General features: G+C 56.2%; 3 protein-coding genes across 10 annotated transcripts in view; 2 read left to right on the forward strand and 1 right to left on the reverse strand.

The window, feature by feature from the left end:
* The first annotated feature begins 2,377 nt into the window (after positions 1–2,377).
* Positions 2,378–5,623, forward strand: Snrnp25 (small nuclear ribonucleoprotein U11/U12 subunit 25). Of its 2 annotated transcripts, none has more exons than XM_021657607.2 (5): positions 2,378–2,615; positions 3,439–3,529; positions 4,362–4,467; positions 4,978–5,052; positions 5,338–5,623. In XM_021657607.2, exons 1-5 carry the CDS (start codon positions 2,574–2,576, stop codon positions 5,393–5,395), a joined length of 372 nt encoding a protein of 123 aa, XP_021513282.1. In that variant the 5' UTR covers positions 2,378–2,573; the 3' UTR covers positions 5,396–5,623. The 2 variants fall into 2 exon arrangements, with proteins under 2 accessions (XP_021513282.1, XP_060219878.1); XM_060363895.1 differs by having other exon boundaries at positions 2,387–2,615; positions 4,362–4,416.
* Positions 5,624–6,142: 519 nt separating this feature from the next.
* Positions 6,143–19,551, reverse strand: Rhbdf1 (rhomboid 5 homolog 1). 5 transcript variants are annotated; one of them, XM_060363899.1, is made up of 18 exons: positions 19,426–19,551; positions 12,467–12,607; positions 12,267–12,397; positions 11,239–11,452; positions 10,742–10,951; positions 10,530–10,652; positions 10,300–10,457; positions 9,602–9,859; positions 9,410–9,521; positions 9,196–9,270; positions 8,951–9,112; positions 8,240–8,340; positions 8,044–8,107; positions 7,634–7,728; positions 7,362–7,437; positions 7,227–7,277; positions 6,916–7,069; positions 6,143–6,777 (listed from the first exon to the last, which is right to left on the reverse strand). In XM_060363899.1, exons 1-18 carry the CDS (start codon positions 19,522–19,524, stop codon positions 6,362–6,364), a joined length of 2,640 nt encoding a protein of 879 aa, XP_060219882.1. In that variant the 5' UTR covers positions 19,525–19,551; the 3' UTR covers positions 6,143–6,361. The 5 variants fall into 5 exon arrangements, with proteins under 5 accessions (XP_060219882.1, XP_060219879.1, XP_060219880.1 ...); XM_060363896.1 differs by having other exon boundaries at positions 7,177–7,277; positions 19,426–19,549; XM_060363897.1 differs by having other exon boundaries at positions 6,143–6,781; positions 7,177–7,277; positions 19,426–19,548.
* Mpg (N-methylpurine DNA glycosylase) overlaps positions 18,915–26,731 on the forward strand; it is a 34,939-nt gene continuing 27,122 nt past the window's right edge. For 2 of the 3 annotated variants that reach the window (XM_060363905.1, XM_060363903.1), the window contains exons 1-3: positions 18,915–19,048; positions 23,045–23,561; positions 24,605–24,802. In XM_060363905.1, coding sequence (XP_060219888.1) covers positions 23,376–23,561; positions 24,605–24,802 — 384 coding nt within the window. In that variant the 5' untranslated portion in view covers positions 18,915–19,048; positions 23,045–23,375. Of the gene's footprint in view, positions 19,183–23,044; positions 23,562–24,604; positions 24,803–26,731 lie in introns of all 3 variants that reach the window. The other variant, XM_060363904.1, reaches the window with a different exon arrangement.

Raw genomic sequence — 26,731 nt, forward strand, 5'->3', positions numbered from 1 at the left:
AGTTAAGGTATCAGACTTAAGCAAATCCATCCCAGGCATGCCCAGAGGTTGACCCAACCAAAATAATCCCTCAGAGATACACCAGATACTGGTCTCCTGGCTGATTCTCTGTCCTGTTAAGTTGGCAATCAATATTAATCATTACCAAGTTCACCCCTTGTCAATTTGACACCCACACACATATCCTTACGTCATGCTTAATTTCCAAGTGAAGACAAGTTCACAATTGTTGTAACCCGCTTAAACTCTACAGCCCCTCCGTTGAGACCTATTTCAGTTCTTAGAATAACTGTTGCTTCTCTGTTTACTCCTGCTGTCACCTTAAGCATATCAGAAGCCATTTTGCCTCCAAGTCTTCATTTTGACTATAAGGTAAAATTAAGTTCAAGTTCTCAGGCAACAAGGTATAATTCAATAGTTCAATTCTTGCTGCTTAGAATAAAACAATACATGATACATTCACGTTCTGCTTGAGTTAAAGATAAATGTATGTTCTATTAAAGACCACATTACCAGATGCTGTGCATGCCTGTAATCCCAGCACTTGGAGAGGCAGAGGCAGGCAGATCTCTGTGAGTTTGAGGCCAGCCTGGTCTACAAATCGAGTCCAGAACAGCCAAGACTACACAGAGAAACCCTGTCTCAAAAGAACAAAAACAAAAACAAAAAAGACCAAAACATCCTGCTATGGTCCTTTCTACCAAAACAGTAGGGAACTGGAAAGTCCCCAAGCCTATATCAGCTTAAAGCGCTTTGTCTAGCAACCGAGATTCAATATGTTTAGCTAGTCAAAATGATGCAATGCTGCACTCCTTGATTGCTATGCCTGTTCACCTGGTTACGGTTTTTCATATAAAAAAAACAAAAAAACCTGCCTTAGGAAGTGACCAACCTCACAGTCTGGCTCCTGAGACTGTGTCCCTGACCGGTCAATTTCTGTTCGGCGTTCAATAAACTTCCATTAGTCTGAGTCTGGTATTTGAGTGGTCAGCGTGCTGTTATTTGTGAACCCATAACACAATAACTCTTCCAGTACAGTCACAAACACACTCCTCTACCCTCAAAGTAGGTCAGAGTGCCCTTAATGCTTAGTCTTTCAGAGCCCAAACCTAGCAATAATTATTTACAAGCCTCAGTAACTGATATTGACTCTGCTTCACAGATGTGTGTGGATGTGGAGCTATGGAGATACAGATACAGATATGAGGTAGGATGGACGGACATGAAAATAATGGCGGCCTAGAAAGGAAAACGTGGAAAAGGAAAGAGACCAGTCATCTTGAGATCTGCCTTGCCTTTTCTGCTGGTAAAGTTAGAAAACTTGACACAAATAATAAAGCCAAAAATTGCCTGAAAAAGTACATTTGAGAGAAGACATCTCAAACAAAAATGAACTGTGCTTTCTTAGGGCCAAATGAATCTGCTCCATAGACTTTCTGTTTGTTTCCTTTCGTTTGCAGTTCACTGTGTAACCCGTTTGTGTTACTTTCTTTTTTTATCTCTGCTATGCAACTCTGGTGGGCCTTGAACGGTTCTTCCTGCCTCAGTCTCTACAAGTGCACAACAGGCCCGGCACAAGGGATGGAGTTTTAAACAGGGTAACCATGGAGAGAGAGAGAGAGAGAGAGAGAGAGAGAGAGAGAGAGAGAGAGAGAGAGAGAGAGAGAGAGAGAGAGAGGAGAGATGACTCAGCAGTTAGCTCTGGCTGCTCTTCCAGTGGACCTAGGTTCAATTCCTAGCCCCCACCCCACCCCCCATGATGGTTCACAACCGTCTATAACTCCAGTCCTGGGGGAACTTACACCGTCTTTTAACCTATGTGGGCACTGCACACTCATAGTGTCCAAAAGAAATACATGCAGTTAAAACACCCATACACAGTAAGATTTAAAAAAATGAGACGAATGACTAAAGCTATCCAAGAGAAAGTGACGGGGCACAAAGAAAAAGCCCTCATCGCTGCCTGCACGCCAGGGTAAGAGCAGTGGTTACAGGAACTGATGGTGTAAAGGAGCAATACGATAGGAAGATCAGCCCAGGGCACGGCCGCTCTGCACGGCGGGAACTGAGACCTGGCAAGGGGAATCAGTACAGCAGCGGCAACAGCTGGCTCCAGGCAGGAGACGCCCACCTCCCAGCGTCGCCTTGTGGGTGATGCTGTGCATGGGGATCAGTGTCTCGCGCGAGGCAACCACAGCGCTGGCCTTCCCTGAGAGCAAGCAGCTCCCGCCATCCGCACCACTGCGGTGACCTACCCTATCCGGCCAACAGCCTGCGGTCTGCACCTTCCCAGCCTCCCCCGCGAACTCGCTCATCTCATTGGTTACTAACATCACGCAGCGCACCAATGGCTGGGCGGCCTCGCCTGGGCGGGGCCCAGTCGCTGCGCACGCGCCTTCTGCCTTCCTTGATCCGGCCGGAGGAGCGCCGGAAAAGCAAGGCTCGACAGGTAGCCGGCAGCCCTGGAGGACCCGGAGACTGCGGGTCGGCCGGAGGTGCCTGAGGACGATGAGGATGATGAGGAGACATTGCCGCATTCCGAGGCCGTGGACGTGTTCCAGGAAGGTCTCGCCATGGTGGTGCAGGACCCGCTGCTCTGCGACCTTCCCATCCAGGTGCGCGGCAGGGCTCTGCGGTGTAGGTGGGCTCTCGAGGCCCCACCAGCGAAAGACGCTTCTGCACGTAAACGGGAAGCTTAGGATGAGGAGCCCCAAAACACTCCCGCTCGGGCGTGAAAAGTTAGGATTGAACAAATACCAAGATTTTAATTGAAGATCAGCGTGACGAGTCTTTTCCATTTGCCTCGAGCTTCAGTGTGCGTGGGCGTAGTCTTTCTTTAATGTATTTTTTTTTAACCTTGCCAGTCAGTGGTGTTTTTATTGAACATCTGCTGGAGACCAAACCTGTAGCCTTTCGAGAACTAAATACGAGCTTCATCACGCAGTTAAGCCACTTTCTCAATTTTCTCAAACTTCCCTCATCGTGATGGCACACACCTTTAATCTCAGCACCCAGGGGCTGAGGCGAGGCCAGCCTGATTCATTTAGAGCTCCAGACCAGCCAGGGTAATAGTAAGGCCCCGCCTCAAAACAAACAAAAAACATCTTATCATCGCTGGGGTTTGGTAGCTGCTAAATTTTGCACCCTGCCCTGCCTCAACCTAATCCTGAGGCCCCGGCCTGGAGCCTCTTGATACAGGAGTCTCAGAATTGCCAAGGCCAGTGTTCTTCCCCCATGCAGCCCCACCTCTCTGCCTATTCCTTTGCTCCCTTGGGGGACTTTTTAATTGGAAATTCTAACACGTAGAAGGCAAGAACCCCTCAGCTTTGCCCTTCAAAATACAGAGCAGCACATCGGGGCGCTGTCAGCTTGGTTTCCTTTGTTGTTGTTGGGCTGTTAAAAGAGTTGGCATCACCACCACCCTTTGGTCTTTCCTAGGTTACTTTAGAAGAGGTCAACTCCCAGATCGCACTGGAATATGGCCAAGCAATGACTGTCCGAGTGTGCAAGATGGATGGAGAGGTAATGCGTAAGTACCATTGTCTTAGATACTTTTCTCTTGCCTTAAAGAGATGCTGCGATCGGGGCAACTTATAAAAGAAAATGTTTGGGGGAGCTTATGGTTCCTGAGGGCTAGGGTCCATGACCATCATGGCTAGAGACAAAGTAAATGTTTGTTGGGGATCACAGTTCCAGAGGGCTAGGGTCTATGACAGTCATGGCAGGGAGCATGGTGGCAGGGGGCAAACATGGCCCTGGAGCAGTAGTTGAGAGCTTACATCCGGATCCACAGGCATGAGACAGAAGGAGATCTAACTGCAGTGGTATGGGTTTTTGAGACCTCAAAGCTTACCCCTAGTGACACACCTCTTCTAACAAGGCCACACCTCCTAATCCTTCCCAAACAGTTCCACCAAGGACCAAACATTCAAGTATATGAGCCTGTGGGGCTCATTCAAGCCACAACCATCCTTCTCTTCTTTTAAAATAATTTATTTCATTTTATCTTACGTGCATTAGTATGAATGTGTCCGATGCCTTGGAAATGGACAGTTGTAAGCTGCCACGTAGGTGCTGGGAATTGAACTCGGGTCCTTTGGAAGAGCAGGCAGCGCTCTTAACCACTGAGCCATCTCTCCAGCCCCCACCCTTCTCTCTTTAAGTCTGAGCTTTCACAGCAGCAAGGTATCATCAGAGAGCTAGTTAGCGAGAAACTCGTACCATGCCTGGCTCTGCTGGGACAGCCACACAGCCACCCTGCCCAGCAGAGCAGAGCCCTGGATCCCCCTCCCCCCCATTGCCTGGGGTTTTGTGTGTGGATACCCACATGGATCTTCTCCCATATGTGCCCATGGCTACAGCTGTGGTGGTCGTCCAGAACGCCACGGTCCTGGACCTGAAGAAGGCTATCCAGAGGTACGTGCAGCTCAAGCAGGAGCGGGAAGGAGGCATTCAGCACATCAGCTGGTGAGTGAGGCAGGGTGCCTTCTCCGTGTCACCCCCGGGGTGGTGCGGGGCTCTGGGGAAGCATTTCAGCTCCTCCTGAGAGCCTTCAGGCTGGGCGATCCTGTGTTGGAGAGCCCTGTCCCAGTTGTCCTTTCTACGAATACCCTTTCACTGACGTCACCCTGCCCACACTGCTGCGTAGCTTCACCTGGAAACACCTGACTAATGTTTCCCCAATTATAGATGGTGTGTACCTGCCAGCGGCCCCTTCCCACCTCCTCAGTTAGCTGGAGCTTTTGGTCCTGATTCTTTCATTGGATCAAGTATCCTGTTATCTGAAGTCTCTTAGTCTTGTCCCCTCTTTCAATAGTAAGATGTGTCCGGCACCTCCTGTAACTGCCTGGGGCCTGCCACAATCGTCGTGCAGGGAGAATGTGCAGAAGGGGAACACAGCTGTCCGGAGAGCCACAGGCTGTGTGCTGCGTTCCTGTCACCCCTGCTGCTCCGGTCACCTGAGTCCCCTCCTTGCAGGTCCTACGTGTGGCGGACGTACCATCTGATCTCGGCTGGGGAGAAGCTCACAGAGGACAGGAAGAAGCTCAGAGAGTAAGTCTACATCCTGAGCTGTAGATCTGTGGCCCGTCGGCACCCCGTGCTGCACCAGAGCGCTGTGGGGAGAGGGTCCCTGGCCGGACTGACTGTTCGGTGGGCATTTCCTCGAGGCAGAGAAGCAGCCCTGCTGTACTCACAGCAGCCTGGGGCTGCATGGAGGAAAGCGGGGGTGGAGGTGGAAGACTGTTATGGCCATCCTCACTTGATTGTCCTCGATCCCTCCTCAGCCCGATGACCCTTCTTTTAGGTCGGGCACTGTCACCTTTCTATCTTTTTCAGTTATGGCATCCGGAATCGAGATGAGGTTTCCTTTATCAAGAAGCTGAGGCAGAAGTGAACCCCAGACGGTGACCTAACCTACGATCTAACCTACGGCAGCAAGATGCCGCCCTCCGCTTATCCTCACAGGATGGGGTGTTGGGGGTAGCTGCGTTGCCGGAATGCCCAGATGGAGTGCGAGCGAGCCCTGGGACTCTCAGGACACAGAAAATTCCTCTGCCTTGTATTGTCTATGTGGCTGTGGGCCTGGCCTACGGAATAAACCTGTTGCTTTGTATCTTGTAAATATCAGAAAGCGGTAGTACTCCCTGTGGGTGCATCTGGCCCACAGCAGAGGGAGGGGAGGGCAGAGGCTGGTGTTGGGGAGCCCTGAAGTCATCCCTGGGACCACACTACTCACCTTTCTTGCCATGGCCTCACAGCAAGGAGGAAACACAAGCTGGAGACAGCATGGTGAGGAATGAGTTACAGGGGTGCAAGACGCTCCCCACCGTGGGGAGCCAGCAGCACACCCCAAGGTCCATGTCCCGACACCGGCTACCCGCCTCCCTGCAAGACTTCACAGAGAGGTGAAAGCCGGTGATGTCACTGACTCAGGGCAGTGGTTCTCAACCTTCCTGAGGCTGCGACCCCTTGCAGTGGCCCCCAACCATGAAATCATATTTTCTGTTACAAATCGCAATGTAAATATCTTTGGAGACAGGTGTGCCAGAAGGGTCCCACCCCTGATGACTTAGGGAATTGTGTGTCCAAGGCCTCTCCCCATGACCCCAGCCAGAAATCAGCAAAGCCGTGACAACCCTGGTCAAGTTAGTGGCAGCTAAAACGCTCCCAGTCCATTTATTGGCCACGTGAGGTGGTCGTCGGGGGACTAGTTAGAAGGTTATCATGGGAACTCATGTAATAAATGTCCGGCAGTGTAAGGGTTCAACGGGAGCGAGCAAGGCACAAGAGGTCAGTGTTCAGGAAGCACCATCCAATCCGCCCTGGGAGGGCAGGGAGGCCTAGGGTGTCCGCAGCTGGTTCAGTGGAGCTGGGCGTCCAGTTCGTACTTCTCACAGAACTTGTCGGTGAAAGGGATGCAGGTGAGAAACTCGCACCACTCACAGCGGACCGGGTAGACGTAGAAGAGGACCACCAGGCCGGCCAGCAGGCCCAGGAAGACTGCCTGGAACACGATGATCTGGCAGCGCTTGCGGTACAGGTCAAACTTGCCAAAGCTGATGTAAGGCAGGAAGGCGAAGGACAGGAAGAGGCCGCTGATGAAGCCCGAGATGTGAGCGAAGTTGTCGATCCAGGGCAGCAGCCCAAAGGCAAAGAGGAAGAGCACCACGGCCAGGAGCTTGAAGAAGGCACGCCAGGGCCGGGCCAGGATCTGCCAGCTCTGGAACAGCTCCACGAAGAGGCAGGCCAGGATACCAAACTGCGAGCCGGCTGGACCTACCTGGTGATGGGGGTTGGAAGCTGTGAGCTGGTGGGACCGCACCGCCTCCCCACCCCCACCTCTCAGAGCGTACTTGATCTCAACACGAGCCGCGGGCACACACACAGGCTCCCAGCCCTGGGAAGCCTTCTCACCTCTGCCCGGTATGGCAGGAAGATGGCACTTGCTAGATTGCCGGTGACGCCGCTCAGCAGGTAGATGATGGCTATGCGGTGCCAGCCTGCCAGTTTCTCCAGGTCCCGCAGGACTGTCATCTGGAAGCAGACGGATACCAAACAATGCAGGATCCTGTGGGCAGTGAGGGGCACTCAGCAGAGAAGGTGGCTTCTCTTTCGCCTCCAGCTGGCCGCTCCTGGGGAATGAGGCCACCCGCCCGGACCCCCGGTCCCACTTGCCCAGCGTGCAGGAAGAGGGACAGCCACAGGCGGTAGAACTGGTCAGGCACCTCAGGGTTGAGGAAGGGCAGGAGGCCACAGACATCGTCCATGCAGTGCACCTGCGCAGAGCGGTCGGGTCAGCCTTCACGGTGGGCGGGCAGGGGCGGAGAGGGGCGGGCAGGGGCGTGGCCCCAGGGGCCTACCTGAGAGCAGAGCGTGGCCTCCTCGTGGAAGTAACCCCTCATGAAGTCGCAGTACTCCCGGGAGGTGATCTCACACCTAGAGGGTCACACCAGGGGTTGGAGGGTGCCCAGCCTTGTAGACGGGGCTGCTCAGGTCTTACGGGCGCCTGCACGCTACCCAGGCCGGATTTCAGCCCCGCCCACGTTCACGGGCCCAGTCTCACTCCCAGTTGCTGGCAGGCTTTGGTGAGGGGAAGAGCGCGGCCGGAAGCCAGCTGCACGTGCGCACCCACCTGCCTTTGGTGCCGATGCAGCAGGGCCGGCCTGTTATGACGCAGTCCATGTGGGGGTGGTTAGTGTGGTTCCCGGCACTGTTTTTGGTGCAGATCTGGGTAAGAAAGAAAAACAAGTATGTCAGGATCGTTTTACACACACACACCTCTTGGCCTAATACCCTTATTGGGAACCAAGACAAAGGTAAGACTCAGATGGAAACCAGCCCTCTCGTGACCCAAGTAGGTCACACCCAGAGTCTGAGCTGAGCCATCTGTAAACTAGAGCACTACGTGGCCTCTCGGGTCTTCACCTAGTGCTCTTGCCCTGACTCCCTGCTCACAGAGGCAAGCCTTGTCCGACAGGCTGGGCAAAGGCTAGGGCAGTGTGAGGATGTGGGTGATCCGACAGACGTGAGACCCCAGCTCACCGGCCACTTGGTGATATCTTCTGGCCACTCGTGGGGATCCTCGGAGGAAGGCTCGTCACACACCCTGTAGGAGCCCAATGGTTAAAGCCCTTGTCCCATGGCGTCTGTCACCCTTCTGCCCAAAACAGGGGATCCTCTATACCCGTCAGATAGACAAAGCCAAAGGCATGTTAAGAGGGTAATCCATAGTCCTCACCTGGGGTCCTGGTGGCAGACAGAACCAAACTGCCTCTTGTTGCCTGCAAGGTCTGGGGCGCTGGGATGGATGGGCCACTTCACCCACACTGCCAGCGTAGACTGTGGGGACACAGGGCCAGCCCTAGTCAGATCCCACCCTCCGCTCAGTTCAGAGCAGTGTGCTGGCTCAGCCAGGAATCAAAGGCAAGGCCCAGGGACTGCCTCCTGACTCCACACGGCTGTTTGGTTAAACCCCGGAAACACAGGAAGCAGTATTACAAGGTGCCAAAGGGCATAACAGAGGCATAGAGACAGTGTCTGTCCTGAAGTGGGGAAATGGCATCAGTTCTAGCGCCAAAGTTCCAATGAGGCTTTTGCATTTTTTTCTTTCTCGTTTTCTTTTGAAACCATCAAAAGTAGCCCAGGCTGGCCCGGAACCTAACCATCTGACATCAGCTTCCTAACCACTGGTGGCTTACGGGCCCGCATCATCACGCCCAGCTTTCAATGGGTGGAGGAAAATAAGGCAATAGCTACACGAGATACGATGCAAGCAGGTGCTGAAAGAGCAGGCCCAGACCAAGACCACGTGAAAGTCGAGTGAGCATCTTCCACGGGAACTGGGAGTGAGGTGCAGGGGCGAGAGGGAGCTGGCGAGGTGCGGCGCACTGCCGGGAGCCAGAGCGAGGAGTGGGCAGGGGCAGCGCAGGCAGAGCGGGAGGATACCCACCGAGCACTCCTCCTTTGACGTCTGCACGCAGCCAGAGCGGTCATTGCGGACACAGCAAGCCGAGTGCTTTTCGCGCTCCCGGGCAGCAAGGATGAAGCTGTGCACCTGTGGGTCCTGGCGCATGCAGGGAGAAAACTTCGCGCCCAAGTGAATGAGGGCCTCCTGTGAAGAGGGGAGACAGAAGCTGTGCCTCGGGCCCGGGACGGACGGGGCACCTCCAGGCTCCACCTCCAGCCCGCCCTCACCGAGCTGGGGCCGATCCAGAAGTTCTCCTGCTGGACGTATTTGACGTTCTCATAGACGCCCCGCTTCCGAAGTACCTGGGAGGTAGGGAGTAAGGTCAGAACCAACCTGCGGGGCTCCGTCCTCCCAGAGGCGGGCCACAGGGTCCAGAGCCTAGCCTCCAGTTGTGCGGGCCCAGGGAGAGCCGCGGGGCCCAGGGAGAGCCGCGGGGCTCACCGAGTCCACGGTCTCATGCTGTGAGAAGCCCACAGGCGCAATTCCGTAGATGCACACAGCCAGAATGGTGACCAGTGAGTGCACGAAGGTGAGCCAGTAGGTGAAGAAGGGCCTGTGGGACAGAGGTGAGATCAGGAGCGTCTCCTACTCAGACTCCTAATCCCAGCCCGGCCTCCACCGCAAACGGCCTACCTGTGGTCATCCATGTCCTCGATCTGCCGCTTGACGTAGCTGTCAATACGCTTCCGGTAGGTGCGGTTGGTGAGCCGTCCCACCATCCCCAAACCGTAGGGCCGCTTCTCCCGGGCGAAGAGCTTGCGCACCGGCACAGCGATTCGCTGACCCCTCCTGGGCCCGGCCGTGCTGACCACCTCCTGGCGGAGCCGCACCTTGGGCTGCGGGGCCAGCGAGCCGCCCTCCTTCTGCTTCCGCCAGCCTCGCTCCAGGGGCCTATCGGGAGCTGGCATGTTCACCGCCTGCCTAGAACCTACACACTTGCCTTCCCTCTTGGGCAGAAGCAGGGCACTGCTCAGTGGCTCTCCTGCCCTCCTAGGGGTGAAGACACCCAGTGGGTCCTTCCTCTTCACTCTCCTCCTCACCAGCTTGCCCCTGGGAGCTCAAGACTCGGGCTCTTTATCTCGTCAGTGTTAACTAGGCCGCGGTCTTCCTCCCATCCCGACTCTAGGCCCTGGGCTCTGGAATTCCTGTAGGTGGGCATCAAAGTCTAGGATTGTGCCTACCCCTTGGTCCTCACACCCACAGGGGTCTGGTCAAGCTGTTATGTTCAGTTCTCCAGTCAGTCCGAGCTATGAGCATTGTACCCATGGACCCAGCTGCTCCCCACGGGGCAGATTCACCCTCTGGACGCCTCACCCACCAGCTGTACTCACAGCATCAGGTGGCTTCGCTCAAGCTCACTGCGGTCCAGGGCCCCACCCGTGAGGTCGGCCTGCTCCGGGGCTTTCTCCCAGTCCTTGAGCGCCGCCTCTGATGGGGACTCAAACACCTCATCTGGGTACGTCGACAGCTCCTCATGGAGGACACCTTCCTGAGCAAATACGTGAGGTCAGGGTGGATCCAGAGACAAGGGGGATGGGGCGACACCCCAGGCTCTTCTTACCCGGGCAAAGAAAGATGTATCCAACTCGTCCGGGAAGTCCACCATGTCTTCCTCCAGGAAGCTGGCGGGAGTAAAGCTTCGGCGCTGTCCCCTTCGTAAAGTGCCATCCCTAATAGACCGGCCCTGAGGACAAGGAGGTGAGCCTAGGACCTGGAAGTCGGGGTGGCCTAAGCTTCCCCCCCCAACCTCCAACCTTGGCCCCCTGCCCTTACCTTCACCAGGGCTGCAGCGGCCCGGAAGCTCATCTTGGCCACCGATTCGCGTTTGCGTCGCCGAGGGAGCCGGTTAAAACCTGAGCGGGAGCTGGAGAAGGAGCAGAGGGAGGCGGCACCAGGTGTGACGGGAGTGTGGGGGGCACTCAGGCCATCGGCAGTGTCATCGGCCATGCGGAAGGCCCGGCCACGGGCCAGAGGATCTATGATCTGGTGGGGTCAAGAGGATGCTAGGTCAGCCTTCCATGAAGACCATAAATACTGCCTGCAACCTAAGCATCACTTTCATCCACGGCACCTAGAGGGGTCCCTCTCCCCTTGAAATCTGCTATCCAGAGTCTGAACTTGTAGTATCCTATGACTCTTTTCCTCCTAGCTGGGTGGCTGCTTTCCCACCCACAGACCTGGAGGGATCCACTCCCTCCTCAGGCCTCTCCCCACACCCTCTCCCAAGCTAGAGGGGCAGAAGGAGGAGCCCGGAGGAGGCAGCAGCACACCTTCTGCATGCCCAGCTGGCATGGCCCCACATAGAGTGGAGGAGGCGTCTCGGTGCTGGTCAGTGACACGTTGTCCTGGCTGGGCAGGTCCAGCTCCCGGATGACCTGCGGCTTTAGCTTCCCATACCGCTGGCTGCAGTGACGGATGCTCTTGCGCTGCCATTTCTGGGTGCTGTCACTGTCCTTGCTCACTCCAAACCAGTCTGCTGTCCCCCTGGCAGGAGAAGGACTCAGCAAGGGAAAGCAGTATCTCCTGTCCCCCTACTCCAGTCAAGGAGCCTCAAAGCCCAACGGGGGTAGTGGGCCTGCGGCAGGCCTCCAGTCTCTCCAAAGACACCACAGGGGAGTTGCAACTCTGGCTACCCCATTTCCCACTAGAGCGTTTCACATGCCTGTCAGTAGAAGGTTTCCATAGGCCCTAATCCAAGCCTGAGTCCAGAGAGAGACCTTGGCCTCAGGCCGCCACCACCATAGGGTACTACACAACTCAGCAGAAGGAGCTAGAGGGCAGCCATGGTGTTTGGACATGCAAATAAAAACACAGCCAGCCCCTGCCATGAGCAGCCAGGGAATGTCAAGCACCCCAACAGCTCCAAGAGGCTACAGAGCATGCACGTGCCAAAAAACACCAACACACTCAAGACCTGCAGGAGGTACCTGAGCAGGGACCAAGAGAGAGACTGTCGCTGGGGGAGGGCCTTGTGAGCAGCCCAGGGCCCCAAGAGAGGCAGAGTATGCACACGCCCAAAGCGTACCTGTCGGCTGTGAGGAGCCAGAGTGTTAGGGTAGAGAGAAGGGAGAGCGCATGCCCAAGGAACAGAGAGGCAGACAGAGTACCAGCCGTGGGTCCCAGAATCATAATAAAGAATGATGGAGTTTTGTTGAAATTAAGATACAGGAGAAAGCTGAGAAACAAGGGAACTTTGCCCCATTCCCATCCAGAGTACCTAAAGGGATTCTGTATGCCTACCGCTAGGGTGCCTCCCTAGCCCCAGCCTGTGGAACAGCCAGGACGGACGGCGTGGTACCTGCGTATGGTCTGTGTGATGGATGTCTGCCGCTGCAGCACCAGCCGCCGGGGCTCGTGGTGGGGCGAGGGGACACGGGCTGTCTCAGCAGGCATACTCACGCTCCGCAAGAAAGCCTGCCGCCGCAGGGGCTAGACAACAGAGTCGCGGTGAGGAGCCTGCCCGGGGAGTTCCCCAACCCCCCACTGGCCAGATCCTACCTGCAGGAAGCTGGGCTCTTCCGCTGCGGGGGGCACCACAGCCGGGATGTCCAGCTTGAGCCATGGGGGCTTCTTGCGCTGCAGGCTGCTGGTGCTGTCTCTTCGGGCTTCGCTCATGGTTCCAGGTGCAGTGAGACAGGCCTGGAGGTTTGGGGGGGGGAGAGGATTAGGCTGAGTGACAGCCCTGAAAAGTCTCCAAGGACACAATGGGCCCAAACCTAGAAGCGTGGCAAATCCAACAGAGGTGCTCACAGCTCCTGCTCTGTGCTGGCACGCTCTGTGCCTGACCTCACCACAGACAAGCCCTCCGACAACAGGAATCGATGGCACAACCCTGCGCGCACCTACTATGAGCACACGCTGGTAGAGGACTCCTGCCCTCTTGAAGCTTACAGCCTGGGAGCGATGCCCCTACAAATAAGGAAACGCTCGGTGCGTTGGGCAGAAAACAAAATTCCAGGTGGTTGGCAGGGGTAGCGAGGATTCCCTGACAGCGAGAAGCAGGTGAAAACAGCACAGCGTGGCATGTGAGGCTGTGCACATACAGAGTGGTGGGCCCAAATCTGTGAGCTCCAGACCGTCCATCTCAGGCCATCCTAACCACCATGACCGCCACTTCACACCCTGGGGTTTGTGATAATCGATGACGCACAAGGCCCCCCACGTTTAGAGAAAGAGATGGCTTCCTGGGGCTTCAGAGCAACAGCTAGGGCACCAGGCTCCTTTGTGCAGAGGACTTTACAAAGAGAAATCCCCTGGTGCTGGATAATCCCAGAGCTAAGGAGGCAGAAGCAGGCAGATCTCTGTGAGTTTGAGGCCAGCCCGGTCTACACAGTGGGCTCCGGGCCAGCCAGGGCTACACCGTGAAACCCTGTCTAAAACAAAACTACAATGAATGGCCACGAGGTGGCGCCAACTGCCAAAAATGACAGTGAGGCAGGGACAGGTTGGGGAAGGCACCCTGAATACCTTTAAGACCCTAAGCCTAGCACACAGAAGCCCTCCAGACACCTCTGAAGGGAAAAGTGCTTGTTTGCCATGCAAGCCTGAGTTCAAGTTTATGGAAAAGAAAACGGAATCCATAAAGTTGTCCTCAGGCCTCTGATTAATATATATATAATTATAACTATAAATTATTAATTATAATTAATTCATATATTTGCCTGGCATGGGTGAGGCACTCCTTTAATCCCGGCCCTTGGTAGGCAAAGGCAGGCCTCTGTAAATTCAAGGCTAGCCTGATCTACACAGTGAGTTCCAGGTCAGCCAAAGTTACACAGTAATACCCTGTCTTGAAAGAAACACATGTACGTACATTTGAGCCAGGCATATGGTTGCACACCCTTAATCTTAGCACTTAGGAGGCAGAAGCAGGCAGACATCTGTGTGTTTGAGGCCAGCCAAGTTCCAGCCAGCGCATTAAGGCCCAGCTCTAGGCTGTCTGGAAAGTCTTGACCTCTGTAGAACTCTTACTTTCCCCTCTGCTGTCACAGCAGGTACATACCTAACCCCTGCTCCAAATGAAGACCCCATGTATCGGCAAAGTGGAGATGAAGGCAAGATGAGGATACAGAAAAGGGCATGGCTCCTTGAAGTAAGACTCAGAAGGCAGAAGACACAAAAGTCTAGACCTTCCAATCTCCAGACTTCTGGACTGTGTCACCTGCCTGCTGATGCTTCAACTTAGGACTCTCCCTCTCCACACTTGGAGGAGACAGAAAAGCTGCATTCTCACTATGGGACAAGGAGGCCTGGAAGACAGTGAACTTCCCATGGCTGGGCTGAGCCCTGTGAGACCCCGTGGGTAAAGGGCCAGGAACTGACAATGGAGGACGCCTTCCATGTGCTGCCTCTGGACTATCCTGAGCAGCCACGCAGGAGCTCGAGAAGGAACATAGTCAAGCGTGGTCACGGGGCAGGGGGGTGGGGGTGGCTGGAGAGATGGCTCAGAGGTTAAGAGCACTGGCTGTTCTTCCAGAGGTCCTGAGTTCATTTCCCGGCAACCACATGGTGGTTCACAACCATCTATAATGAGATCTGGTGGCCTCCTCTGGCCTGCAGGCATGCATGCAGAGAGAACATTGTATACATGATAGATAGATAGATAGATAGATAGATAGATAGATAGATAGACAGACAGACAGGATTAGTCACAGGACCTTGGAGTAAACCACAGCTGAGTGCTGGGGACTGGTGGATTCTGTGTTCCGCATTTCTAGATGGTATGGAACTGTGCCTTTCTTGAGAATACAAGCTGAGGTTTCCAACAGCTACCGATACCCATGGTTCCACATCCCCGACCAAAGTCTGTCTTTGGCCTCCCTTTCCCCTGTATTGCTCCCGCAACATGCTTTCTACCCGCCTCCAGGGCTGTTCACTGGTGCTGCCTCACCTGAGAACGGGGTGGCAAGCGCCGGTTCTCCTGAGTGGGGATGCGGGGACACTAGAAGGAGAGGCCCCTTCAGCAGCACCTGGAGCAGCTGGCCTGCCTCCCACTGTGTGAGTGGGAGAAGGAGACTGGGAGCAAACACTGGGAGCCTGAACCCACAGACAGCTGAACATCTGGGTCTCCCCGGGGTCCCCTTCACACACCCCCATGCTACAGTGAAGGTGAACACAAGAGAACCCCCACACACAACTCTAGGCCTGCTGACTGGGAAAAGGACACCCACCCTGCCCCACCCTATGCTCTCTTCCTTCAGGGCCTCAAGCTAGTGGGATTCACAAGGCCTGGGGGAGGGGCATACCAGACCAGACAAAAGAGTCTAGGCCAAGGAGCAGCACACTGCCGGCCCACAGTGGCTCAGTGTCTCCATTTCCCCCGGGCACACAGTGGGCTCTTGTTCCCTGACAGCCCTCACTCTCTCTCCTCTGCTGGCCCCAGTGTGGTGGGAAACCAGGGCCCATGGAGAAGCTGACTGCCTGGGGTCACACACCATGAGTCACCCTAGAAGCACAAGGAGCCGCCCAAAAGGGAGCTAGAGTAAGTGGGAAGTGCTGGAAAGCAAGCCCAGTGGTTGGAGGTGGGACAGAGTCAGGTGGCGCAGCAGAGCCTCGGAGGGGCTCCAAGCAGCCTGACTGAGATTCCAGTTGAGGGTGAGGGACAAGGTGAAGCAGGGAGCTGCCACAGAGGCAGCGCACATCAGAACCAGCCCTGACTGCCCGTGTGCACCGTGGAAAAGGTAGGAGGGAGGCTGTGGGGAGACAGGCATCTGTCCTGCTGGGGACCCTTCAGGTTAACCCTGTTGGTGACACAGAAGCCAGAAGGCAGGTGGAGCAACATGGGCCAGAAATCTCTAGGTATACCTGGGCTTTCTCCGCTTCATTTTGTGAGACAGGGTCTCATGAAGCCCATGATGGCCTCAGGTTCATGATGTAGTTAGAGGTGTGCCTTGAACCCTAAGTAGCGAGATTCCAGATGTGCACCTCCACACCTGGCAAGCCTCCGTTTTCTCCTCTGAAAAGGGGGTGATGAAAGTGCCTGGCACACAGTAGGTGCTCAGTAAGTAGCAGCTGACTCAACAGAAAGGGTGGTGGCCTGGGTGGGAAGAAAAGAGCCAAAGCTGGGGCGCAGCTGGGTGGGGAGTGCTGCACGCCTGTGAGGCCAGCACTCAGGTCATGAAGGGAGCTTCTGAGTTTGAAGCCAGTCCAGGCGACGCAATGAAACTCTCAAGCAAAACCAAAAGAGCAAAGCTGCAGGCGGGAGATGGACCTGAGGATGCACCTTGCAAAAGCAGACTGCGCAGCCGTGAAGCACAGACACTCGAGACGGCGACCGCAGCTGGTGTGAAACGGCATCTCCAGGTGTGGGCTGCGGCTGCCGCACGCTCCAGCATCCCACTTGAAGCCTGTCTCCTCTCTCCTCTAATCCCCAGCCCCAACCTGCCCCGGAGGGAGGGCCTCACCAGCTCTCTACAGTCTCTGCTGGTCCGTCCCCACATGCCACTATAACTTCCGCCAGCCTCTTTGCCCCGCCTGTAAAGAGCATCATATTGAGTGTCTGCTGGGCTCTTTGTGAAGCATAAGGCATTCTTCAACCTCCACTCCAGCCCCTCCATTTTCATGTGGGGGAAGTTTGTTTCGGCACGGGGCAGGACAGGCCTTTGCAGTGGCCTCCCTCATCTCCAGGACACACTAGATCTTGCCCTCTCCCCATCACCTACCATCACCTCAGAAACACACATACAGAGAGGGCAAGAGAACAAGAGCTGCCCTGCTGAAGTCTGTGGGGGAGCCCATAGGTCCTAGAGGTGCAGGAAACCCTGGGACTGAAGGGACCAAGAGATGAGAGCAAAGTGGCCATCCCTGAGGAGAGGCACCACCCATAGCCCAGGGGTCTCTGACGGCCAGTCAAAATCCCTGATCCAGATGGGCCTGGGAGAGGAAAGGGGACCTATCCAAGCCACCCAGTCAGAAAGGCTTGGAGGATGGATTTAGCTGTAGCTCAAATTCTGGATTAGTGTCCACTGAGATGGACACTCCTGGTCCCCAACCTGTCCAGCTGAGTCCCTGAATGAAGCGGAACGGTTCAGAAATTCCCTGAACGACTCCAGACATCCTACAACTCAGAAATCCCTCCCAGGAACCACAGGAAGCAGGAGAGGCTTTGGGAGGGTAAACTGAGTCTCAACAACAGCTTCGGTCATCAAGAACCTAGGACACCCGCCTCAGACCTGATCCTAACCAAGCCTGTTGATATTAGAACCTACGGCAGAAAGGAGGCGTTTAAGACCATTCTACAGATTAACTGAGAGAGGCTGTTCACGGCCGGAGGTCACAGGGCCTCGAGGGAGTTCAGCACCTCGGCCAGGTCTGCCAGGGACCTGGGAGGGACCCTTCGCTCCCCTGGCTGCAGAGCACCTAGAGCTGAGTGAGGGCTTCACGTGCAGGGAAGGGGCACGCTGAGGAAAGACTAGAGCTCGAGGGAGCTAGAGTGACAGGAGCTCCCTTCCGAACGGCCCCTAACGGGAGACCCAAACCAGTACCACTAGACCAGCTCTCCGGCTCACCCAAGCGGACCTCCCACTAGGGCTCCTGCAGGGGACCTGCCAGCCACGGAGGCTGCCTGGAGGTCTGTGGATGAGTCCCAGAACCTGTACCTTCAGTGTGGGCCTCCCCGGCTCACTTGCCCTCTCTTGCAGATCTCTAAGGACCCAGATTGCCCAGAATGACCCTGCTAACAGACGACTGGGCCTCGGGAACCTCTTGAGAACCGGCCAGCTGCTGAGTTCCCCAGCATTCTCTAGGCTTAAGGGCGGGGGCAAGGGGCTGAGGCTCGCCCCACAGAGGTGGGGAGCACCTAGCCTGGGACTGCCCCGGCTTCTTAGCTAGTCTAAACCTGAAAAGCCAGTTTCATCCTAGAATCTTCTCCTTGCTTCAACAGGAAGTGGGGAGGGGGGGCTTTCCCAGGACAGAGCGGGGGGCCTTCAGATCCAGGCCCCGCCCACGCAGACAGACACACTACCCCAAGAGGCACACGGAGCAGGAACTCCGGTCGGGACTATCTGAGCGGAAAGAAAGCCTAGGGGGAGTCCCCTGCCCATTCTCCACCCAGCTCTCCAAGCATGCTCCCAGCAGGACAGACAGGCCCTCTCGCCTATCCCTGAGCACCCAGGGTCCGCGGTCACCCCACCGCTCCCAGGCCTACTTCAGGAACCCGACTGTGGCCTCGGGCCCCCCTCGAGACCACCGCACAGGGCAGGAGTTGGCTTGGGATGCAGTTCCCGGGTTTGCTGGTGCGAACCGGGCTGAAACGGGCCGAACAGGCCCAGCCGAGCTCCCCGGGCCCCGCAGCCGCTGGTGTCAGGTCCCATGAGCCGAGAGGACGCGGACCGGGTGGCCCGAAGTCGCGCGCTCGGCGCAGAGTTTTCAGACGCCACCTTCGGGGGTCCCGGGAGCCAGGAGGGCCTGGGGGAGGGGCCGGCAGCGGCGGGGCCGCTCGGCGCGGCTGCGGCCCTCGGACTCCCCCGCCCCGAGGACCCGGCGGGGCCGGTGCCCGGCTGCCCCACCCGCCGCCAGGCCGCGCCGGTCCGACCACGGGCTATTTCGGTGGGGCGCCAGGCTGGAATCCGGGCCGCGCCGCCTCCGCGGGCGCTCGGGAAAGTCCGCACAGCGCCCCGGCAGCGGTCGGCGGACACGCGCCAGGACGCCAGCCCCGCACCCGGCCGCCCCGAGCCCCCGACCTCGCGCAGAGAGCCCGGCCGCCGCTCACCGCCGCACGGTCCTCCGAGGGGTCCGCACCGGCCGCCGCCGCCGCCGCCGCCGCCGCCGCCGCCGGCCGGGAGGGCGCCCGCGCCTAGTCCCTGCCCGCGCCGCCCGCGCGCTGGCCCGGCCCGTCCGCCTGGGAATGCCACGGGCCGAGGGGCGTGCGCGCCGGGGGCGGGCCCGGCCGAGGGGCGGCCGCCTGACTCAGGGCTGAGGAATGCGCGCCGCCCGCTGCCGGCCCCGGGCACCTCCTCCGGGAAGACCGCCGGCTGCGCTCTGCCTGGCGTCCCGTAGAGACACCTGTAGCCCGGAGTAGGGCCCAGCAGGGACCGCGGGGAGCGGCGTCGGTGCCTGGGCTCGCCTCTTCCTGACTCTCAGGTTGGCCTTGTCCCCCTCGTCCTGCCCCTAACTGTGCTTGGGAAGCGAGGGAGGGGAGCTCCGGAGGGAGAGAGTGGAGTGGGAGGGACCGAAAGGCCCGATTGAAGGAACGCCCCTTCGGAAGGCACGCACTGGTAAGTCGCTGGGGCTCTCGGAGCCCTCCCCTCCCTCATGCACACACTCCCAGTCCTTCCTAGTAAATACTCGTGCATTCAAGCCCCCACACACGTCATGTTTACACAGACATGTGCGCACACCTGTTCAGATGCGCTTGCATGGGCTGGCACCCTGACACATTTGCATACGTGCACACTAACACTCATACACTGATAACACTGTCCCAGGAACTCGCGCTCAGCAATTGCCCCTTCCCCTACCTCTTTCCCAGCAGGTACAAGGGTCAGGCTGCACCTGCCCCCACTTAAGCCATTGCGCAGAGTGACAGCAGCACTCCGTGCGTCCCCTTGCCTGCACATCCACTCTTCCCTCTGCCTCCGTGTGCTCACCCATCCCCTCCGGTGCAGTTCGTCCCTCTGCGAGCGGGACACAAAATGCTCCTTTGTTCTCAGCTGAGGCTGCTGGCTGAGGGAGAAGGAGGCTGTCGGAGTGCAGATGTTCTGGGCTCCTGTAGCCCGCACATGCCAGGCCAGAGATGGGACAGTCTCCATACCTAGCATTCTTGACCCATCCTAGGGATAAACAGGGTCTGGATGCCCAGACCCGAGCTGGCTGGGGGGGAGGGGGAGTTCTTTCTGGAAAATCAGGACCGGCCACAGCTGGGCATCTGGTGTCTGTCGGTCCCTCTTCCTCCCGTGGACGCTGCAGGTCACCTAGACCTGTGTGGAGACCTTAAAATCTGTTCCCAGCTGCAGAAGCTCTGCTGGAGGCTCACAGTAAGGGCACACTCAGGAGTCAGTCAGCTTTTTTTGTTTGTTTTGGTTTTGGTTTGATTTTTGTTTTGGTTTGGGTTTGTTTTTGTGTTTTTTTGGGGGGTGTTTGTTTTTTTGTTGTGTTTGTTTGTTTGTTTGTTTGTTTTTGACAGGGTTCCTTACGTAGCCTTGGCTGTCCTGAACTCACTTTGTAGACCATGCTGGCCTCACATTGATCCACCTGCCTCTCCCTCCCAGAGCCTCCCTAAATGCTGGCATTACAGGTGTGCACCACTCCACCTAACTCTTTTTTTTTTTTAACAAAAAGAATTATTCTGTTTATTTATATCTCTCTATGTGTGGTTACAGATGCCCACAAATGCCAAAAAGGGCGTCAGGTCTCCCTGGAACTGTAGTTGCAGACAGTTGTGAGCTGCCCAGTGTGGGTGCTGAGACCCAGCTCCAGTCCTCTGCAAGGGCAGCATACACTCTTAACCACTGAGCCCTCTCCCCAGCCCCGGACTTGTGTTCAGTGCAGGAGTTCCACAGAGAAGGCTGCCTGCATCCAGTGACAGAAAGACAGCTTCCCAGGATTCAGCGCTCCAGAGGCCTTGCGGTTCCCACACCCCAGGGGAGCCTGCCCCAGCCCCTCTCACAGACCCCGCCATCTCCATCCACACACACAAGCGTTTTTTCCCCGGAGAGCATGATGCCTGCAGACAAATGCCTGTCTCGGCATAGGGGTTCACGATTCTCCAGACACAGCTCCACCACCCCCCTCCTGAGTGAGGGCATCAGGACAGTGCCAGCAGAGGAGTGCGGGCATGCGTCAGGCATGTCCAGTGTCTACAGTCCTGGCACCTCCCCCCCCCCTGCCCTATTGACTTATGCTTTGGGTGGAAGCGCCTTTTACACAGAATCCTGACCCCGGCTTCTCTCCGACTTTCATTGACTATGCAGGACGGAAGTCAGCTGCAATTCTTTATCACTCTGGGAGCTGGGGAAGAGGTGTCGGTATGGACAGACTTCTTTACCACCCCCAGGTCCTATGTAGTGAGCGCTCCACCAGCGCCTGGGTGGCTAGGATCTCTTCGCAGTAAGAGGACTCTCAACAGGCCATCTCCTTCAGCTTAGCCTGCAGGCCCCACACGGAAAGAAGACGCAGGGATGGACCCAGCACCCTGAAACAACCCCCTCCCCATGGTCCATAAGCTCCTGGGCCAAGAGCCTAGCGACAGCATACTTCCCCTCGGTATGCTTAATGGCTGCCCTTCCTGCCCAAACAAAAAAAAAGCTGACCCTCAAGGGTTCACCCAGATCCAGAGAGCCACTGAGGTCTGCCAGGACTGCAGCAGCCGCTCTGCTGAGAAGCTGTTTTTGGGTGCTAGTTTCCAAGCCAGGAGCCAGCTGGCTTCAAACCGGCTCCTGCTCTATCCGTGGTAGACAGGAGAGTGACCCAGTGTGGGTGGTTGGGCCCCTGAGACAGTGAAACTGAAGCCTGTACCCTATAAAGCTGGCAAGGACTGGAAGCCCACACCAGCTCCAACCTTCCCACAGCCTGTGGGGAATCAGAGCAGCTCAAACCATTGTCGACCCCGTCTCTGACCCCTTCTAGTGGCCCCTTCCAGGGGCATCCTTGCCACCAACCAGCTGAAAAGATACTCTGGGAACAGAAGCGATCCGGGCTCCTTCCCCTTGGACATTCTCTTATTCCTGGCCAGCCTGCTGGCAAAAACACAGTAGGAAAGCCCAACCCAACGCTTCCAGCCTGTAGTGGGAGCTTCACACCACAAACCAGGAAGTGGGGAGGAGGGGGCAGACATTGCACAATCCCACACTCAGGCCAGAACATCTGGAGAATAGGATGCTGGCCACCACCCCCATCTTGGCCTGGGGCAGAAGCCAGGCTGCCCACCAAACAGGAGGAGCTGGTCATTCACCCAAAGGTGGGAATTAATTAGGCAGCTTTCTAGGAGTCTTCAGAACGCCCTTATCAAGAGCCCAACTAGGGTCTCAGTTTTCCTCCTGGATTGGAAAGGGGCATTATTCCCACAGGAAGGGAGAGTCATTGTTTGGACGGAATGGCTTGGCTGCGGGGATAAGGAGGAAGGGGGTGGGAGCCACATCCAGGCCAACCTCATTAGTTCAAATTTACAACATATTGCCGCCACCACACCCCCGGAAACTCCACAGAGTGCCCCAAACAGCTGGATGACTTCCAGCAGGCAGCAGGCAGGCAGAGAGGCTGTCCCTCCCTCCCCAGGAAGTCCTAGTTGAGGCCCATGAGAGGGGATGGCTGAGCCCCAGCTTGGGCCCGAGTTCAGTCCCTGAGCTGGCCAGGGGAGAAGCAGTTGAGGACCAGAGTCTGGACAGATAGCCTCGCCTTGAGCTAAGTGCCTTGTTGGTCTCATGGCCTCTTCCCCTGTCCTGTAACATTTTCCTTCCCACACTTAGTTGCTCTTCCATGCCAGGGTGGAAGAAATCAAAGACAGCTCTGACAAGCCCTCAAGAGTGTGTCACAAGGCAGTGTGAACTGGGAAGGGAGGATTGTGTCTGCCAAGAAACCCTTTCCGACCCAGATCACTCCTAGAATGGTAGTAGAGGGTGAAGATGGCTCTACTGGGTGTGGGGGCTGCCGCTGAGCTGAAGTGGGGGAGGGGAGCAGCTTGCCCTGTCCCAAGACTTCCCTTCTCTCTCTTGCCCATCCCTTCCTTTGGGCCAGTCACTTCCCATTGGAGGCTCAAGTCCTCTCCACCGGTGCACAACCTCATTTGAGGGGTTACAGTTAGAGTGGGTAGCAGGCCTAGGTGCCAGAGAAGTAATCATTAGAGACGGGTATTCTCAGGTCCCAGCAGCCCTCGTCCTGCCCTCCAAGTTGGCCCAGCTTAGGTGGTGAGCCCTCTTCGCAGCAATTGGAGGCATCAGGGGGTTGGATGTTAAATGAGGATTCACTGCCGAGGCAGAATTCCCTTTCCTTCCTCCTATCAGCTGTGATGACCCAGAGCAGGGGCCCTAGATGGGGCAGGGATCCACTTCCTGTCAGTTCCGCCATCCAGGGATAAAATTGGGAATGAGAGTTCCAGGATCAAGCTCTGAGGTCTCAAGGCCTCATGTTTGTTCTCCACAGCACCTATCGCACCATCTGTGGCCCAGCCTGTTCCAAGGCAAGGTCTTCCGGCCAGGGATCCTCGAAAATTCAGTCCAGGTTCAGGGAGGATGGGCTGATGACAGTCGAGCCAATGGGACAGAACCGGACCTGGAGAAGCTGGGTTCCAGCCCGAGTGGTGAAAGTGAAGGATCCTACACTCGCCCCGCCCCACTCCTCCCCTAGGCTCCTCGCTCCGCCTCTTCTGCAGATTCGGCCCACCCTCCGTCTGCATGCCTTCTGCGCAGGTGCAGGTTCCAGTCCCCGCCCTCCCCGCGCTTCCGGTGACTCGGCGTGTCCTGGCGGCGGCTAGATGCGCGCGCGCCGAGGAACTGGGCTGAGTGCGCGCCTGGGCAGAGGGGCCCCAAAACCGGTGTCCGTGACCCTGGCCCTTGACACCGACCGGCCTCCGTTTCCTGGACGAGCCCGCCGCCCAGGGAATGCCAGAGCAGGATCCCGAGTGACCGGATATCCTGAGGCCGGCCAGATGCCAGTGCCGGTGAGAGGGGGCGCAGCGTCGCGGAGTCTGAGCCCACGGCGAGCTGGCACAGTGGGTCGGGCTGCAGAGACGGTCACGTCAGCATCCATTCCCGGCAGCCTGGCAGCCTCGGTCCAACCTGGACGTCAGCAAAACAGATAAAAATAATGGTTCTTACCCGGGCGTGGGTGGCGCATGCCTGTGTTTCCAATACTTGGGAAATGGATGGAAGAAGGAGGATAAGGAGTTCAAGGCCAGTGTAGTCTACATGGGACCCTGTTTAAATAAATAAATAAACTCTTTACCTACCAACCATGGAGCCGTGGCCATAGCTGAAGGCCAGCCTGGACTGAAGGCAGAGCTTGGCCCTGGCCCCAGGTACACTGCCTAGTTTTGTCCGCTTCTGTTGTACCACAACAGTTGAAGGATGTAGTCAGATTTCCCTGCTTTGTTTACCCGCCTGTTGGTAGACTAAGGCCGGTAGACTTCTTGTCCCAGTTCCTAGTTATTCTAATACCCAAGCGGTTGGAGGACAGTTGGGGGCAGCAGGATTATGCCCTGAGCACTTAGAATGGGACCAGGCAGGTGGCCATCCCCATGCACACCCACTTGGTATGTCAGGTCTTGCCAACACTGAGGGGGTCTTGAGACCTGTCTTTTGAGCAGTGCCAGGACAAACTCAGCATGTTTCTCTGCTAAACCCTACCCAGGTTCTGGCTGTATTTTAAGGTCTGGTCAGGATTAGGAATAAAGAACCAAAAAGCTTCCTTGGAGATGGTGTGCTGGGTGGGAATCAGAATATTCCAGCATCTACCTTCTCCTCCTAATGCCCCTGACCCATGTTTCTCCTGTGTGCAGCAGGTGTGGGCACAGAATGCCCACCCACCCTGCCACCACTAACAGCCCATCATTACCCACACCGTGTCTCAAGGTCCCCTGAGGCTGTATTAGCTGTAGGGTTCTGTTTATGCCTTGGAATGACTCACACAATGGGCACCCCACTCTGCAGATAAAGAAACAGAGGCAGGCAAGCAGACACTTGCTTTTGCTTTTTCCCATTACAGCTTTCCCGAAAGATCGGGCAGAAGAAGCAGCGACTAGCAGAATCAGAGCAGCAGCAGACCCCTAAAGAGAGCCCACCTTTGAGTGTGGGCCTCCAACGGAGCATCTACTTCTCTAGCCCAGAGGACCACCCTGCCCGGCTAGGACCAGAGTTTTTTGACCAGCCAGCAGTCACCCTGGCCCGTGCATTTCTGGGACAGGTAATGTAAAATGCAGGTGCAGGTTCCAGGAGCCCTAGTCCTGTCACTACCAGTTCACATTTCTGTGCTTATAAAAGTAGACGCTTGGTCCACATGAGCCCCCAGGTCGTTTGGCTATTGTCTAGAGTCACTGCGGAGAATAAGAATATTCAGAGTGGCGTCCCTCGGTGGAGGCGGCAGGACCACTGGCCACTGTCCTGCTTTGGCAATAACAAGGTGTATGTTGTTAGACTTACCCATCAGAGAGATGGGGATTGTTCTACCTGAAATCCCCTTAGGAGAGATTGTTTGAAAGGACTACGGATGGCTATTGACCCCAGCATCTGTGAGAGACCACCCCTATTCCCTGATGGCTGGGGCTAGGAATACCATTAGGCTGCCAGTGTCTGAATCACTTGAAAGAGGCTGGCCTCCTCACTGCAGGTCTAGAATCTGGGCTGGGGCAGGCATGTTTGGAGTGGGAAGTGGAGTCCACCCCAGGCCCAGCCTGGTGTTGCCTATAGTACAGCCTGTCTATAAAGAACACATTATGGAGCATCAAGCCAGTTCATCCAGAGTACTCCCTGTTCCTGGTGCTAGAGCTTAAGCCTGACCCTCTGGCTCCGGAGGTTCCCTGGCCCACTTCTTTCCTTAACAAGCTTCCTTTTACGGTAACATGGCCAAGGATAGCCAGTTTCTCAGCTAGAAGAACTGGTGCTAAGAGTTCCAGGAACAGACCCTGACCTATGAGATTCTGTTCTCGGGATGTTTTAAGCTGCAAGGATCTGTGCTCCTTCTAAAAGCACCACAGTAGTCAACATACGACAAAACAACATGGCGCAGATTCATCTCAGGCCAAGGGCCCAAGGATGGTCCAACACCACCTTCATTACACCTGCCTCTATTCAGCATCGTGGGCATAATCAACTGGGTCCCTGTCATCCCAGCTTGAGCCCACATTAGTAGACAAGAGAGCTGGGGCGTTTTAGCCTGTGTATTCCGTTAGTCAAGGAAGAGCCAGGTGTAGGTCATAAGCTCAGTAAAAGGCTCAACTGCAGTAAGTTGCCAGGACAGCAGCCTACTCAGGATGGAGGATCTCGCTGCCTTCCTGGACCCTCCACCAGAAAAGTCCTAGGAACTCCCTCGAGAGCTCCTAGGGGTTCTCAGTGTTCCCCTTGGAGACATGGGAGCATTCGAGTATAGTCAGTGAAGGAACACTCCCTGACCTTTTTCTCCTCCTAAAATGTCCATCCCTGTCTTCAGTGTTCTGGGTTCTTGAAATAATTTCCAGGCTTCCATGACAAGCATCAGCCACCTCTTCCCCTCTACCCTGCCTGTTATACTGACCCTGAGGAACCATGGCTCTACTTGGGCTGAGAAGAAAAGTGCCTTCTCACCAAATAATCTTTCAAACCTGTGAGGTGCTATCGACTTGGCTGGATCAAGACTGTTGGCCATTCTTAGCAACATGGTTCAGGCTAGGCATTGCATGAGCTGGACCTGGGGGCCATGTTTCTCAGTAAGGACTTAGCACTCATGGGCACAATCCAAGTATGTGGATCCATTGTGGCTGCCTTGGCTTAACAGGCACACCACAGAGTCAGGAATATCGTAGGGACAGCCTTGGGACCACTGAACATTTACGGCTCTCAAGGGAACTCGGAGAGAGGATGTAGGAAAGCAGAGAACACCACTGAGGGGACTTGGAGGCCAGCCTGCACAGTGACAAATCTTGAGGTGTGCTCCGAACCCTTAGTGAACAAGAACTATAGTTCGTCAAGAAGGGCTGGTGACCTTAACAGCAGTGTTCAGGCTCTGAGCAGAAGCAAAAGAAGAGGCAGAATGGAGGAGCCAGGTAGTTGGGTCTGCCTAGGCCTGAGTGTCAGCTACACCCTGAGCTTCAGAGAGATCTGGGCGGGGACTGTCCAGGTGGGTTGACCCCCATCAGTC

This window comes from Meriones unguiculatus, chromosome 11 (assembly GCF_030254825.1).
Source record: "Meriones unguiculatus strain TT.TT164.6M chromosome 11, Bangor_MerUng_6.1, whole genome shotgun sequence".
NCBI lineage: Eukaryota > Metazoa > Chordata > Mammalia > Rodentia > Muridae > Meriones > Meriones unguiculatus.

Bases quoted from the DNA above. Each gene is read 5' to 3' on its own strand.
- Snrnp25 (XM_021657607.2), top strand. From the start codon at position 2,574: ATGGTGGTGCAGGACCCGCTGCTCTGCGACCTTCCCATCCAG. The intron at 2,616-3,438 runs GTGCGCGGCAGG...GGTCTTTCCTAG, and splicing joins TCTGCGACCTTCCCATCCAG to GTTACTTTAGAAGAGGTCAA. The intron at 5,053-5,337 runs GTAAGTCTACAT...TATCTTTTTCAG, and splicing joins GACAGGAAGAAGCTCAGAGA to TTATGGCATCCGGAATCGAG.
- Rhbdf1 (XM_060363896.1), bottom strand. From the start codon at position 19,524: ATGTGCAGGCAAGGGGACGCACGGAGTGCTGCTGTCACTCTGCGCAAT. The intron at 10,952-11,238 runs GTGTGCTGCTGC...TGACCCCACCAG, and splicing joins GCCAGCTGGGCATGCAGAAG to ATCATAGATCCTCTGGCCCG. The intron at 6,778-6,915 runs GTGAGAAGGCTT...ATCACCAGGTAG, and splicing joins TCCTGCCATACCGGGCAGAG to GTCCAGCCGGCTCGCAGTTT.